The sequence below is a fragment of the Liolophura sinensis genome, chromosome 6 (genome assembly GCF_032854445.1).
Source record: "Liolophura sinensis isolate JHLJ2023 chromosome 6, CUHK_Ljap_v2, whole genome shotgun sequence".
Taxonomy (NCBI): Eukaryota; Metazoa; Mollusca; class Polyplacophora; order Chitonida; family Chitonidae; genus Liolophura; species Liolophura sinensis.
In genome coordinates, this window is record NC_088300.1 from 57,469,126 (window position 1) to 57,484,178 (window position 15,053).

Genomic DNA, 15,053 nt, shown 5'->3' on the forward strand with positions numbered 1-15,053 from the left:
CCAGAGGTATAACCTGCGTGTGGGGGATAAACACAAGCCAGGCATTACACAGCCATGTAACACTGTTACTAATGATAATGAGATTAGCAGTCTGTCACCCCTGTGATACCTGCAGGATTGGGGAAGGAAAGCCTTCAGTTTCATGGTGCCATCCTGCAAAACCCGGTGTGTCATTATCAAACAGCCCTGTGGTCAGTGGTGCCTTCCTACAAAACTGCACTCCTGTAGCCAAAGTCCCATATCACCTGTAGCATCCTTATCAGAGTCAAACACAGTGCTGTGGTCCCATGCTACATAACCTGTACTAATATTATCAGTCACACAGTGCTGTGGTCCCATCCCACACAAACTGTACTAACATTACCAGTGACACAAGCAGTGCCCTGGTCCCACTCACACTATCTGCACCAGCAGAGGTTGAGTTAATCAGGTGTCGTGTTTTGCAGGTTTTGCACTTATTATCACAGATGCATGGGTTTAATGTATGTATAAACGAAATCAATATATATATATATATATATATATATATATATATATATACACACACACACACACCATCCGGTGTCTGTCCACTGCATAACACACATATATTGTTTACGCATACTTATGACAGTTGTCACATTTTCCTTACATACAGCTCCAGTCAAAACAGTTAGAGCTCTTGCTTACGGTAAACATAGTGCCTGAGGGTGGTGCCATGGCCATCTCACCCAGGAATCAAGGTCGTCACTGCTCAGCTGGCATATCAAACTGGCCAAATTTCCTTGTTTAAATTAAAAATGTTTTCACAGTTTAAATAACTGTTTAAGTTCCTTTTGCTACCTGTCAGGCAGTTTTATCCCAATCCTTTTTTCTTTATCAATAAGCCACAAGTTTCTATCCTGCCCTTGCCTAACACAGGTCACTATAAGTGTAGTTCTATCCAGTCTACACCATAACACCTGTTACCAATATCTGCATCAAATGAAGGTCTGGTGAGACCCATACTCATGCTATCAATAACATGCTCTCTACACTATTTCTCATTCAAAACCTTCACGAAAATCTAAAAGTCTTCTCACATGTATTACTAATTACTTACATGTACATGTCAAACCATACAATGGTTCTAAATAAAAGAGGTCAATGTCAGAGAGACACAAAAAATAGCGTTGAAAAGCAGGTTAACTTTAGCCCTGTGTTCAGTAATGCCTGACAGTATTGCATTTAAGCCTGTGTGGGTAGTCAAAGCTGACTCGAGTCCAGTCATCAGGCTATTGTGATGATAACCCAATGCAGGCATATGCTGAAGCAGAATTTATACTGCTTAATGATCAACAGAAGTGGGGTGGGGTGGGGAGGAGGGGCGCCTTGGAGCACTGTCAACTAGTGCTATGTCCCCGAGTTAAGGAGAAGGACATGGTAGTTATCTTCCACCCCCAGGATGTTCTATGGAGAAGCAGAGCTTGAGGACAAATAATTCTGAAAAGAAAGACAACAGGCCAAAGCATGCAGCCACAAGCAGCATGGAGTGTTGCATGAATGTCACCATGACTTGGCATTACATTCAAGATCTTCTGTCTTGTTATTGCCAAGGTGTTACTTGGTCAATGCCAGACACGCTCAACTAGCCATCATAACCATGGAAGAAAATGTATTACCACGCAATGGCTTTTCTACACTCGTTTTCAGCTTTTCAATTTTCTACTTCTATCTGGACATGAGAAATGGAAGGAGAAGCTGATCACCTCCTTACACAACATGGTTCTGAATCCCTAGTAAACCACTTCCATCCAATTAAGAGAAATGGCAAGATCAATATGGTGGCTGTGTAAATTTACTGTCTAATTCTACAGGTACGTGCACATAACAAAGGGCCAGGGCAGACCCGCATCAAGATCTGTGAAATTATACACATTGATCAGTGGCACCAGCAACTAGTGCCAGAGTTGCCACAAACCAGCGTCATCAGTAACATACGCTATGCTGATACATGCCAACGACTTCCTCTACCTCTTACACATGGCCAAATTATTCACTCTCCACCAATTCGCATTGTACGTCGCAGATAGAACCTATTTTAGTGATGTTCAAATGATGCGGAATATGCAAGGACAAAGAAACACTGGCTGGGTGACACTCTGCCAGAGGCTAGCACTGCCAACACTAGAATTTTCCATTTGTTCCATATAATAGAATTAGACAATAGCGGTCTAAATGAGATCAGAATTTTATCCCTGTAATAGAGCAAAAAACTGATAGAGAGATGTTTCAGAGTATAATAGCACCAATAAAATGACTACAGAACAACACACATAAAGAGTGAAGGTTGATATTTGACAAAACCAGACATAGCGACCAGTTCGAGAGAATAGGATGAAAAAGGCTGAGTTCCTACCGGATCTGGCTTGAGAGCCAGGGGCACATACTGGACATAGTAACATTGTGGGTGCATGCCGCCTGTCCTAGGGTAGTCCTCGATGAGCAGGCCTAACTCCGGGTGTCGTCCTTGCTGATTTGTTCCCAAGCCAACCATAAATTCCCCCGTCCTACCAGCAGTGCATACCACTGTGCTATACGGAGGTAGGGTAGAGTCGATCTCACCGCAGCCAATATTTCCCTTTATCGCAGGGGCAGATACGAGCACAAAAGCCAGACGTAATTATCATACGTTCACTGTGCATTCAAGCTGTTTTTGAATTAAGCAAATTGTCAGCTGTGAGAATGTGCTAGTGGCTACCTCTCGCCCACATATCCTAGAGTGGGGCAGCTGGTGGTAACTGCACTTGTCCTGCCGGCAACAGTCTGTCCTGCCAATCATACAAGGGTGCCCTCCCCTGAGAGTGACTCGTGAAGCGATGCACAGAACTAGCTGGCCTGCTGCAACATGACATCAGCTCTGGGACAGACCTATCAATACATTAGAGATCACTCTCTGGAACACCTTGATCCCATCTGATACGGACAGCAAAGGAGTAAGGACTTGTGTACAGCTGCTAGTCACTTTCATAGAACAATGGCATCTGTCCCTCAACACTGGTGTAGATCTGCTAGAGTGGTCATACCCTAATGGTCACTGACAATAGTCAACCACTACATTACCACCTAATACAACCGGCACACGTGCCATTCAGGATTATGGACTTAACCAACCTACAGGCGTTAACAACAGATGATGATGATGTGGTTGTGTGTTAACTAAATAAAGGCAATTTAGGTAACTTTAAAGAAGCACATTGTAACAAGCTTGACAAGGTCATAAACAGTCAAATGCTATACAGGAAATGTCACTGTTCAAAATGGTATTACAGTGTCTCAATTCACATACCTATCAATATATATATATATACTTTCACATAGTAGTGCATAAGTCATTAAAATGTTTATGGCTTTGCTGCTAGAATCAACCTAACCTGGAGTTGGAAACAAAAATCAATTTAAGCTGGCCCAAGGTGGAATAACAGAGTGATTGTGAGGAGGACAATAAGCCATTTGTGGAGATGAGGGCCCTGGTAATATGGATTTGTCCATGTAGTTGTGTAGGGTTGTAGGTAAAGGCTGCACAGGTGGTACCTCCATAAAGAGGTCCCCAAGGTCAGGTAACCACCATTGCCTAAACACCCCCCCCCCCCACCCAGTCAACACACCCTTACCCCTTTTCACTCTGCCTAATTAAATATTTAACTAAACAGATGCTGGACATAACTTTATTACACTCTACTACAATCATAATAATGCATTCAAAGCTTCTGATGATAAACACCCAGTGTACATGTACACATGTGTAACTATCTCACAAAATCAGTCCATTACAGGTTATTCTAAGTACTTTCTGCACAAGCAGCTTCAAATCTATGCTCACACATTCCAGTACATGCAAGGAATCTCATTAGCTAGTTGATGATATTTTATGCTACATTATGACTTCTTGCAACTAAACTTCTGTTACTTTAAACAATATTCTTAGAATCCCTCAAAAAGACATGTTATTCTTTTCCAAATACCCTGCCATGTTCATTATATATCCAACAAATTATGAAAGTCAAAATATCTTGATTTATTGATTTATTTGATTCGTGTTTTACGCCGTACTTAAGAATTTGTCACTTACAAGGCAGTGGCCAGCATTATGGTGGGAGGAAACCAAGCAGAGCCCAGGGGAAACCCACGACCATCCGCAGGTTGCTGGGAGACCTTTCCAAGTATGGCCGGAGAGGAGGCCAGCATGAGCTAGACTTGAACCCACATCCATTGCACTGATGAGCGGCTCATGATAAGACATTGCACCATGTTGGCGTCACCTATCTAGTTATGAAGATACCTCATTATGTCCCATTAAAACACTATAGCAAATCCTGCAGACAACAAACATGTGTAAGTCTCTTCTCAGTTTTTTGACAACACTGACTTTGTTTCATACAAGTTCATATAAAAGCGAAATCCCGAAATATCAGACAAACACTCAATGACCTGATATTTCCACTAACACAACCTACCACAGCACATCAATATGTAGCTAACATCACATGTATTTTCCCAATGTATGTGCACCCAATCCATTTCTCAGATGAGTTGCTCAATCTGCTGAACACCACAGTATACATTCCTAATTAAAAAAAAAAAAATAACAAAAAAGAAAAAAATTTAACATGAGATAAAACATATACAAAAAGGTTTTCAATGTATATTTCCCTGATATGCCCGAGGTGTGCATGCTGCTGACTGCTTCAGGTCATTAAGGGCTGTTAATGAATGCTCCAGGCAGAATTTATGCAGTCCAGTCAGATGTGTACGCTTTTAATTCTACCAAATATGAATTCCCTCAGGTGGGCAAGATGGCAAGAGCTTTCCATAGATGTATGCTTTTGATGGATGGCCCTGATGGCAGTCAGAGTTAACATTAGTGATAATCCCTCAAACACTTCCTCAGTTTGCAGCTTGGGCCATTTCTTGGATTGATTGACTTTCCAAATTGGCTATTCTCCCAGCGGGTGTACAGCCCTGCAGAATGACTGGAGCCAGTGCCTGCTCAGGGAGCACCTGGCATTGTTCACTTCAATGCCAATATTTTATGTTCTGCCACCAAGGCAAGATTCCCATTGAAATACACAGAGACATAACGTGTTCCAAGGACACCTAACAAAACCAGTTTTACCTAAATGTCCATTAGCTAGAACAGACTGATGACATCATCTGTGTAGTAGTATGTAACACTGGGTTGATAGGACCCAGATGATAGGACTTAACTACAAAATGGCAAAACTGAAGAATATTCTAAAAGAGAGGAAGATCACTGTACCAAGACTCTAAAATTGTAGGGAAAATGAGATGGAAAAAACTGAACTATGGACATCTATCCTATTAGAATTCCACTGGGCAATCAAAAGCTTTGTTTCACTCTTTGCATCATTGTCTCTGAACTCAAAAATGCATCTTTAATTTGCTTGACCACTTGATTTTACACTCTAATGTTCATGAAGTCCACTGAGCATGATTTCCATAGTAACTTTTTGCCTTCAATGAAAAAAGGTTGACAGCTGGTATACAAATGTGGCACTTGTTGCTGAGATTGTGCTATTTGCAGAAGAAGTTTCACCGCACATCCTTTTTGTCACACTGGTCCAAATCTTACTCAAATTACATGAGACCACTCTGCAAATCCCACAATGCATCATTATGCAGCATAATTACAATAGTCAATGACTAAGGTTTATCTAAACACTATCTCGTATCAAAATCTTCCCATAAACATTTTCCAAAACTGATACATGACCACTTTTCCATCCATTCTTATGTACCTTACATGTACATGCTTATAAAACTCCTGAATAATCCTTTTTCTTGACTCGCTTGTGAGGTTTCTTTCCTTAAGCTGGTTTCTGATATGGTATTTCCGTAAGCTAAATTTCATCACACTACCACTTAACACTGCTGATCAAAGTGTACTTCTTTCAGAAACCCTCAATTACCTCTGAGTTTGTATAGCATGATTGTTTTTATATATTTATCATATCTACAGCCACCTCAGAAAAGTATTTCTTTTATACTCTAAAAAGAGGGGGTTGGGGGGGGTTGGGGGGTTGGGGGGACAACAAGCATCTGTAATCAGTTCTGTCTGTCAGTGGGTCAAATATTTCCACATCCTATCGCTTAACATAGGCCACTGACTTAACAAGTTCAAGATGGCATAGACTTTTTGCAGCACATTACACACGTAGCTGATGCAAAGTGTAGTTGTTATTTTCTGTATTTTGCCTAGAAGATTTGGTTAGAACATTTACAGATTTTATTAGACATGTTGACTTACAGGAATAATAAGGCCAGAATTCAGTGAATAATGTTGATTGTGTTAACCAGTTTCAGTGTTTTATACGCTGGTGTTCAGTTAAATTGCTATACGCACCCCTTCGACCTAAAAAAAAAAAAAAATTCTATGGAAGTTCCTCAAAAGTTTGATTTTACTTTTGGTGTTCTTTACAGTGTAATTCATTACAGTACATCAAACTTAACTAGGATTTTCCTCCCGTTTGTATCTGTTTATAAGTGCACACATTCAGTTCATTGTCATCACTATAGTGACAATGTTTTCATCCATTTTTTTATTTGTTACTTATTTTTTTATATTTCTTGGGGGGTTTTGAGTTTTTTGCGGGGTTTTGGTTTGTTTTTTTTCTAATACATTCTATTCATGTAATACACACTCCATCTGTTACCAGTAAGTTTTCCTATATTGATATTTGATAATTGTTATTTCCTGTATTGATCATCAACAGCGCTGTTTCCTGTGTTTGCTGAGAGTTAATTCTTGAGTTGGTCCACAAGGATTTCGGTTTCCTGTATTGGGTTTTCAGTTTGATCAGCTACAGCTAGTGGTTGTGCTTTGCCTGGTTTTATGCAACATGGCGAACTGCCAGCGTAAGTTGTTCTGTACATATTGTTTATTGGTACATATACTGGATTAAAACAAAAATGAAAGAAAGCCTGAAATCTGTTGTGGTATAAATGTATAGGTGCAATCATGCTCAGTCTTCCTTGATACTAACTGTAGGCTCAAAGAAACACTGCCCTAGGGCAGTATCAATTATGCATGCTAATCTACACACATACCCATGTTTTCTAGGATGGAGTTTTTGCCCATGTCCCAGCTGTGGAAAGTTGTGAATAAATCAACTGTAAAACACCCCTGAATTATAACTGCATATGCACTAGTCAAATTGTGTCATAAAAATACCAAATGTTTTAGTGCTTTATTGGATAAATATACTTCTGAACCTGTGACTTGTTAAATGTTTGAAGTGATACTGCACATTGCAGGCACAAATCCCATCTCACAATCCTTCAGCCCAGTGACTGTTCAAGACTATCTCTCTTGGACCAGAAAATTGCCAGCTAATAACCAGAAGCCGTGAGTGAAGAAATGTATAAAATGCTGAAGTAGTCCACTGTGTGGCCAGAGGTTTTCATCCGGCCTGTGGCTGAACATCAAACCAACAGACTCTGTCTGCTCACAATAAGCTGTGAATTATTGAACACCATGCTAGAATGATTCCACGTTTGCTTCATGGCTTTGTGCCTCTGCCAAGCCAACTAGGGAATCGCTTTTAATAAAAACTGCCGTGAATATGTTTGCCTGCATGCTCAGATCAAAGGAAGATTGACCAGCCATTTCTTCTGCCCGCAAACATGCAAAATTTCAAGACAATTTGTACGCTTTGCAAATTCTAAACCATTTTAAATGGCAAAGATCTGAAGAAAACCACTGCTTGGAAAGACCATGGCTACACCTTTACGCAGACATATCCAGCGGCTGAGGTTGCTAGACATCCCATATATACGTATGTATAACTGCTGCTAGGGCACATGCATTTCAGGACCTTGGGATATTACCAAAGTTCATTCATTTATTTCTTTTCATTGAGAATCCCACTGATGGTGGCAGTGCATTGTTACTCCAGCTGCATGAGAACAAGCTGGCACCACATTTTGTGTATATGTACATGTAGTAAGGAACTGTCAATGACTAACACGTATCGCCAGCTATTATCCCTTGTCCACCCAACACTACAGACAGCCTACTAACCCCTGATACATGTGTACTACCTAGCATATTCAGCCATCATTACATGCTATGAAGTGTACATATAGTACAGAACAGGGCTCAGTTTCGCAAAGATGTCGTACCTGTACGATAATCGCGCATATCGAATGATGGGTCGCAAGAGGACAAACAGGACACACCATCCTCAGAGAACTAATTCCTGATGCAGGTGCACATTGAGCCATAACTGCATTTTACGACACATGCATGCAGTATTGAGGAACTGACAAGAACGAACATGTACATGTATTACCTTGTATCACATTGCACTAGTGAACCAACTCCTGATAAATGTGCCTAAACCAGCAAATTCAACCATTACATTTTATTACATGTAATAAGGAACTGACCAGAGCAAACATGAATCACCAGGTATAACTGGCTAGTTGTCCACTAGACACTGGTGAACTATCACCTGGTAAATGTCGGTAAAGCAGCATAATCAGCCATTGTTCTACAACATGTTCCTGTTGTACAGAACTCAGCAAACTTATAAAAGTGTCACCCAATATTGCCTAATTGTCATCCACTTGCCACAAAGGAACTAACTTTTCAAAAGATGTGCCCAACCCAGTCTGTCAGATCAGCCATTATCACATTCTGTGTACATGTATTACAGAACTGACAATGACAAACATGTATCACCTGGTATTATACACTGAGCGTTTGATGCTGAGGAATTCTCCATTAACTTAGCCACTTAATGTGACAGAGAAGCACTACTCCATTCAATGCAGGAGGCATTAAAACCCACCATCACAGTTCTCTAATAGCCACTTATTTTGACAAGCCTATCCATCAATATTTCTCTTAACCAAATCACTTATTTTTATTATTATTATTAATATTCTTTTTTTTCCCTAACTACTTTTTCCAGGCACTTGAATAGTTTTAACAAATCCTATGGCAGTATGGTGTATGGTATACAGCATTTGTTTTTGTATGCGAGGGATCAGACTACAGGTACCTGATAACCAAGGACAAAAGAGTAGATCAAAACTGTCGACGAACAGTATGAATAAACACATACAATGTGCCATAGACCACATTTCGGATACACAACATAATCATTAGTTACTTTTTTTGTTTTCTTTTGATCTGTCCATGACATCATAAACTAGGTCAGTGTTCCAGGTTATCAGTTCATCCCTGAAATGGCCTTTTCCCAAAACTCATTAATAACTTTTGTTAGCTGGCTTAACTGAAGAAAAATGTCCTCTATCAATGTGCAACCATAACTGGTTGGTAAATAGACACACCAATGTTTGTCTGCACTTCTCTACTCCAGACCTGAATGCATTAGTTCCTCACACTATCAGCTTTCAATATGTATCTATAGTTTCCACTGCCACCAAACCGATATTGTTTTAGTTGTCATGGAGACATCAAGTCCCATGGGAGCCGTGAAAACTATGAAAACGAGTTGATGACCATGGATACATCAGAAATTCATATCACCTAATGGAATAAAGGCTCCAAGGAGGGGATGAGCTGCCTGATTTTCCCTGATCGTCCCAAAACGCAACCTTTAGCTCAAACTTAACAATCATAGCTCACCAGTTCAACCTGCATGCTTAGGCTACCAAGCCCTCGAAAAGCTATTGCCAGACCCGGACTATACCAAAGCTTAGGGCCAAAGCCACTACTTGGTCACCGCCTGACCGGTCCAGTCTTCTGGCTAGTCACATCACAGTCTTCGGACTCCGGGCTTGTGTGAATACCCCGTTGGGACAGCCAAGAGGAAAGCATTAGTTGGCCATTGAGGTGCATTGTGAGCTTCTCAGTCACACACATACATGATGCAGAAGTCTCATATCAAACTAGAAGTAGCATGTGTACACAATGTACTCCAGTTTGTTTCACACCTAACTCCCCACGGGCATCTCCACTAGAGCACTCATGCTAACACCATACAGCAGGTCACTACCCTTGGATTATTGTCTAAGGACTACACTTCTATCACCTCTCTAGAACAAGTCTATTATAAGCATGTGCTGCTTTGGTCCACTTATACCATGCCTATGTTCAGTGACCAGTACTTGTAGGGTTATTCCCTCATGTGTGTTAAACCTCTGATCGTGTTCAGCGTCCTATTAATGGATATACAAGCCTGTTAAAGGTACATGTAGCGCCTTGTTGAAACCATTGAATGCTGTAGCAGTTTCAGTACGCCCTAAAAGACTTGGAATCCCCGTGCATTCTGTAAAGCTGCTTTAGGCCATCAGTGCTGGACCAAGACCGGCTTTGCTTTGCAATTACAGAATGCAAGGGGATCAGTGCCAGGCCTACCTGAACACACAGACCTGCATGATTTTATGACATTTCACAATAAAACTTTTACCTGTTATTACTTTGTTTTTTTGTTTTGTTTTTTTTCTTTTGATAAATGTTTCAAATATTAAATCACAATGGCAAAACCCATCAAGGATTCACAACATAGAGCAGTTATATGTAATTGTTGCCTGGCCACATGAGTAAAATCAAGTGTTACACATGTACCAATCCATAAGACAAACGCTCCTGGAAACTCTTCCCCTTATTCTAATTACACTATTTTCTCGTTCTCTCAAATCACACAAGGGTTTATTTTTCTTGGGATGTCTCTTGTCAATTAACTTCATTCTTTGTGTCAATACAAGAGCTAAGCGGATTTCATCCATTAAGAGCAATCATCTGCTTAAATCCCATGCCATCTATTTGATAAGTGTGTTCAGTGCCTGCTAATGGCCTCGTCACACCAGCAATATTGCAGGCGCTCTATCCCTGGGATTAGACTGCGTTACAACACCACCAGAAAACAAACTTTACAACGAGGGACTTTCAAAGCGCAAGTTTTCATTAAGGCAGAAACTGTTAGTGAGCCAAGTCAAATCATATTCAGCACGCCTTGTTCCGGCCCCGAGGTTGGCAACCTTCTCCAAGGCCCTGTTCAGGAGCACCAGACACGGCACCCTGCCTTTGGATGGAGTGGGGTATTTTGGGCTGTATCTTTATGGCTCAAATGGGAACCTGTCGTAATCAATCAACCGATCAATTTATTAATTGATTAATAACAGTGAAGTGATTATTGATGATTCACTCGGCAAAATCAATGGTCTATTACCAGCAGTTCCCCACAATTCCATGAAGCGCTAAATCGCTAGTTTCCTCTGCTGAATATGGCCGGCTGCATGATCCAGTAACTAAGAGGATATAGAACTTGTAATAGAATTCATGATTGATGTTGGCATTCTCCACCAGCTTCCAGCTTAGTCCATTCACGAGGGCAGTTACCTTGGTCTGCCAGTCTGCTCACACAACCCCAACAGCCATTTCCAGGCTTTCAGTCCACTTTCAGCCAAAACCTTAACCCTTCATTTTAATGTGGGGCTAAACCCAAATAGAGTCCTGCTTTAGCCCACATGGGCTTAACAGGTGCCTTTACTAGCCCTGTTCACGTAATCCATGGAGGTCTTAGGACAAGCCCAACCAACACTGTCAAATACTCAGTACCCTGAGGACAATCCTGACTTCCATGTGTGAACCCACATGTACACTGTATTATTATCATGTCCCCACATCTATAGTTTAATACAAACCAACTTTACACGGTTTATAAACCAGACACCAAACCTACAGCTTGTAAACCAGGAACCAAATGTATAGGCCAATACACCAGACAACAATTTTGCTGATTCTGCCTATTAGTACTGTATGTACCAACTTCAAACACTGAACGTTGTTTCCAATTAGAAACAAATGATACCACAAATGATACCACAAATGGATGATGTACAGGTAACATATCCACAGTTACCAAATCGACCTTTTCTGATCTATACACTACATATGCTGATACTAGAATAAGAGTGCTTATCACATACATCAAAATTGAACAATGAGGAAAATAAACTGCTGTAGGAAAATAGTCATTATTGTTCTTCTTTAACATATTTTGAAGGTATTATTCCATGTACACTCACAAAATTATAGTTTTTCAGAAGTCCTGGAATTGGCCAATCCAACCAATGTAGTTTTGTCTCCAAAATCAAATTAAAAAATGTGCATAAATTGCACTGAATGTTGTTGACATGCAAATAGGTTGAGGAATTCAGGGTAACAAAACAATTTTCTCCTTACCCAGAATTCTGCATACATACGCACAAAAATTCTCAACATGAATTTAACGTCAATTTATGACATCTTATTTAAATAGGCCAATGTTATAGTTTTATTCATGTGTAGGTTCATTTTTACTACTTTTCTATTTCCTGTCAAAAAAATTCCCCCTGAGAAACAACCCATTAATCCAAACAGATGATGTTCATGATCGTAGTGAATGCCACTACAACCTGTTACATCTATGCACAAGAAAGGTAAGAGGCAAGGAATCCAAAAATACGATTTTCTGATTATGCAAGCAAAATTCGTAACAATTATGATCTAATGACTGAAAGGATGTTATGTGCAAAGTTAAACCCATGACATGTACACAGCACTTTCCTGACTTCTTTTTACATCTTGTAAGATAAATGTCTCCCAAAGTCATCTTATTTCAGAAAACAAAATGTGCCACCATGTATCTAATTCAATGAAAGAGTGCAGATAAACTTACAAAACAAAATTTGACCATTATTATACTACATTAGTGATTCTGGACACATACATGTGCTTATTTTTACTAGGACCTACTGTAATTCGTCAACCTTTTCGCATGTTTGCACAATGTTTAAGCATACTCTGAGGGCACTATTCTATGTAGAATAATCAAATTATACTTCTAACAAAACAAGTTAAAAATGTGCATAAATGGTGCTCAAAGATGCTCTTTCAAATGCGAAGAGGTTGAGAAAATAGGGAAAAAGATTATTTGTGCCCTATACATAGTAATGACTTTAATACGTCACTCAAATCCAAACTCAAATGGCACAAATACTACAATGCAAATTCCAACATGGCATGTTTCAACTTCTGAAAACTTTAAAGCTGGAGAAAGTGGTATTATGGAAGACATAGAGGTTTAGTCAGCTGGACAAAAGAGTCTCGACATGTTTACAATCTCTGCTTAGAATAGAATTTATTTGGCTGTATCTCATCATGCATGTAGTGAATCATTGTGAAGAGATTTATACATTGACAAACTCCACAATTTTTTATACTTCACTGAATAATGTTAACATGTTCTGGAATACTACTACAACCATAACCGTTATACACAATAAAGATAAGGAAATACCTACACTACTAGTGCAATTTTTGCTCTACAGCTTTGGTGTGTTCATAAGGCCAAGGACAATCTACATGTATGTTTCCTGACCATAATGAATAGGGTGTCAGTCAAAGATGCTGGTAGGGGCTACATGGCAAGAACAAGTTGATTCATTAGTGGACAAAGAGGGAAGAGGACACAGTGCCAGAGGGGATGTAAGTATGGGTCCCTTCACGAATGTAAATTAGCTTCATGACCCGCATAAGCCATCTGTCACATCGAACATACATGCACATGTCCAAGGTAGGGTAAACTTCTTTCAATAAGTGTATCACCTAGTTTTGCACCAAGAGCTCCATCAACAGCCCTACACGCTTGTGTATGTGTTTTACTCTTCATGCTCACACCAAAACTGATGCACTTAGCAAGAAGCCTTGAAGGCAAAATGATACTATATGCTATCGATAATAAGGAGTGCTTATCTAAGTAAAAATGCATTTATATCTCCGTTGCCTCTTTTATTGGGAACTGAACACCGGAAACAAACCTCCATGGCGTCCATAACTTTATCAACACATAAAAATTTAATTATAAATGAGCCGATAAATTTGCCAAGTGCTTATGATTACTGGTGAACCCTTAATAGATATTACGCGTGGATGCTGTTGGTCTTCACGCAGCTGGTGTATAAACCAGTGAAGAGAGGAGGTACAGGGAAGGTAAAGACAAGATAGACATTACGGGGAAAGTAGAGACCACTCCACAGACAGCCAACAGAGGCAGAATTCAGTGCGTATAGTGGTTATCTACTGTTCAATTTCCTCAATAAACGCTGCTGGTAAAAGATCAGCATTCCCCAGAGGCTGAAGGTCAATCTCTAGCCAGGGGGGTTTACAATCTGTAAATTAGCAGTGGTAATTGCCAGGCCTCTCATTGAGAAGCTATCACTGGTGGATGTCTACTCAGGCAGTACCTGCAGCCAGCTCCATGCGCACAGGCAACTCATCCCCTCTATGTCCCCACACCACACGCATACGCAAACACTCAAGAGGTAGACCTGCCGAGTCACATGGACAATTCCACAGATATGCCCCGATTTACATGAACATATGCCAACACGTAGCATGTACGTGGCACCAACCATTCCAGCAATTCGGGCACACACAACAAGGAGGCCTATAAGAACATATTAAATGTATAAGAATGTGTACATGTAGATGTAATGTATACACAAGGCTACTGCAGCTAGAGTGTTACACAAAAAGGGGGATAACTCTACAGGATAGACTTGGTATGGGATACTAAAATTAGAACCAAATGGTACCACAACATCTATAACATACATGTATATATCCATAACATCTAACATCATATCCTGCTACATCACAGAACATAATGTCAGTCTGTCTTCAGTCTGGAACTAAAATGTTCACTTCTGAAATTAAAAGAGTCTGAAAACTAGGTAACTCTGACTTTCACTATTTTGATTGATTTCTATTACAACAACAATATTAACTCCTTTCAACCACAAGACCAAAATATGATAGTATTTTCCAAAGCAATAGGTATTATATGAGACTAATAAGCAAGTAGATTTAATCAACACACACACCTCTAACCACATGTATTGGTTAACTTAACTGAATGATAAACAATGACTTTTATCATCTGCTTAAAACTCAAAGTTTTGCAAGACCAAATGACTTGCTCTATAGGCATTTTCCATTATATTGTGCAAAACATTGAACAGTTATAAATATTTAAGTCTTCCAATCTGATCTAAAGAAA

General features: G+C 39.9%; 1 protein-coding gene across 3 annotated transcripts in view; it reads right to left on the bottom strand.

The window, feature by feature from the left end:
* LOC135469218 (nucleolysin TIAR-like) overlaps positions 1 to 15,053 on the bottom strand; it is an 87,512-nt gene that overhangs the window by 52,091 nt on the left and 20,368 nt on the right. Inside the window, exon 1 of one of the 3 annotated variants that reach the window (XM_064747799.1) lies at positions 2,378 to 2,612. The exons of the other annotated variants lie outside the window; for them this stretch is intronic. Within the exon in view, the coding sequence (XP_064603869.1) occupies positions 2,378 to 2,515 (138 nt within the window). The 5' untranslated portion in view covers positions 2,516 to 2,612. Of the gene's footprint in view, positions 1 to 2,377; positions 2,613 to 15,053 lie in introns of those variants that run through there. 3 annotated transcript variants of the gene reach the window in all.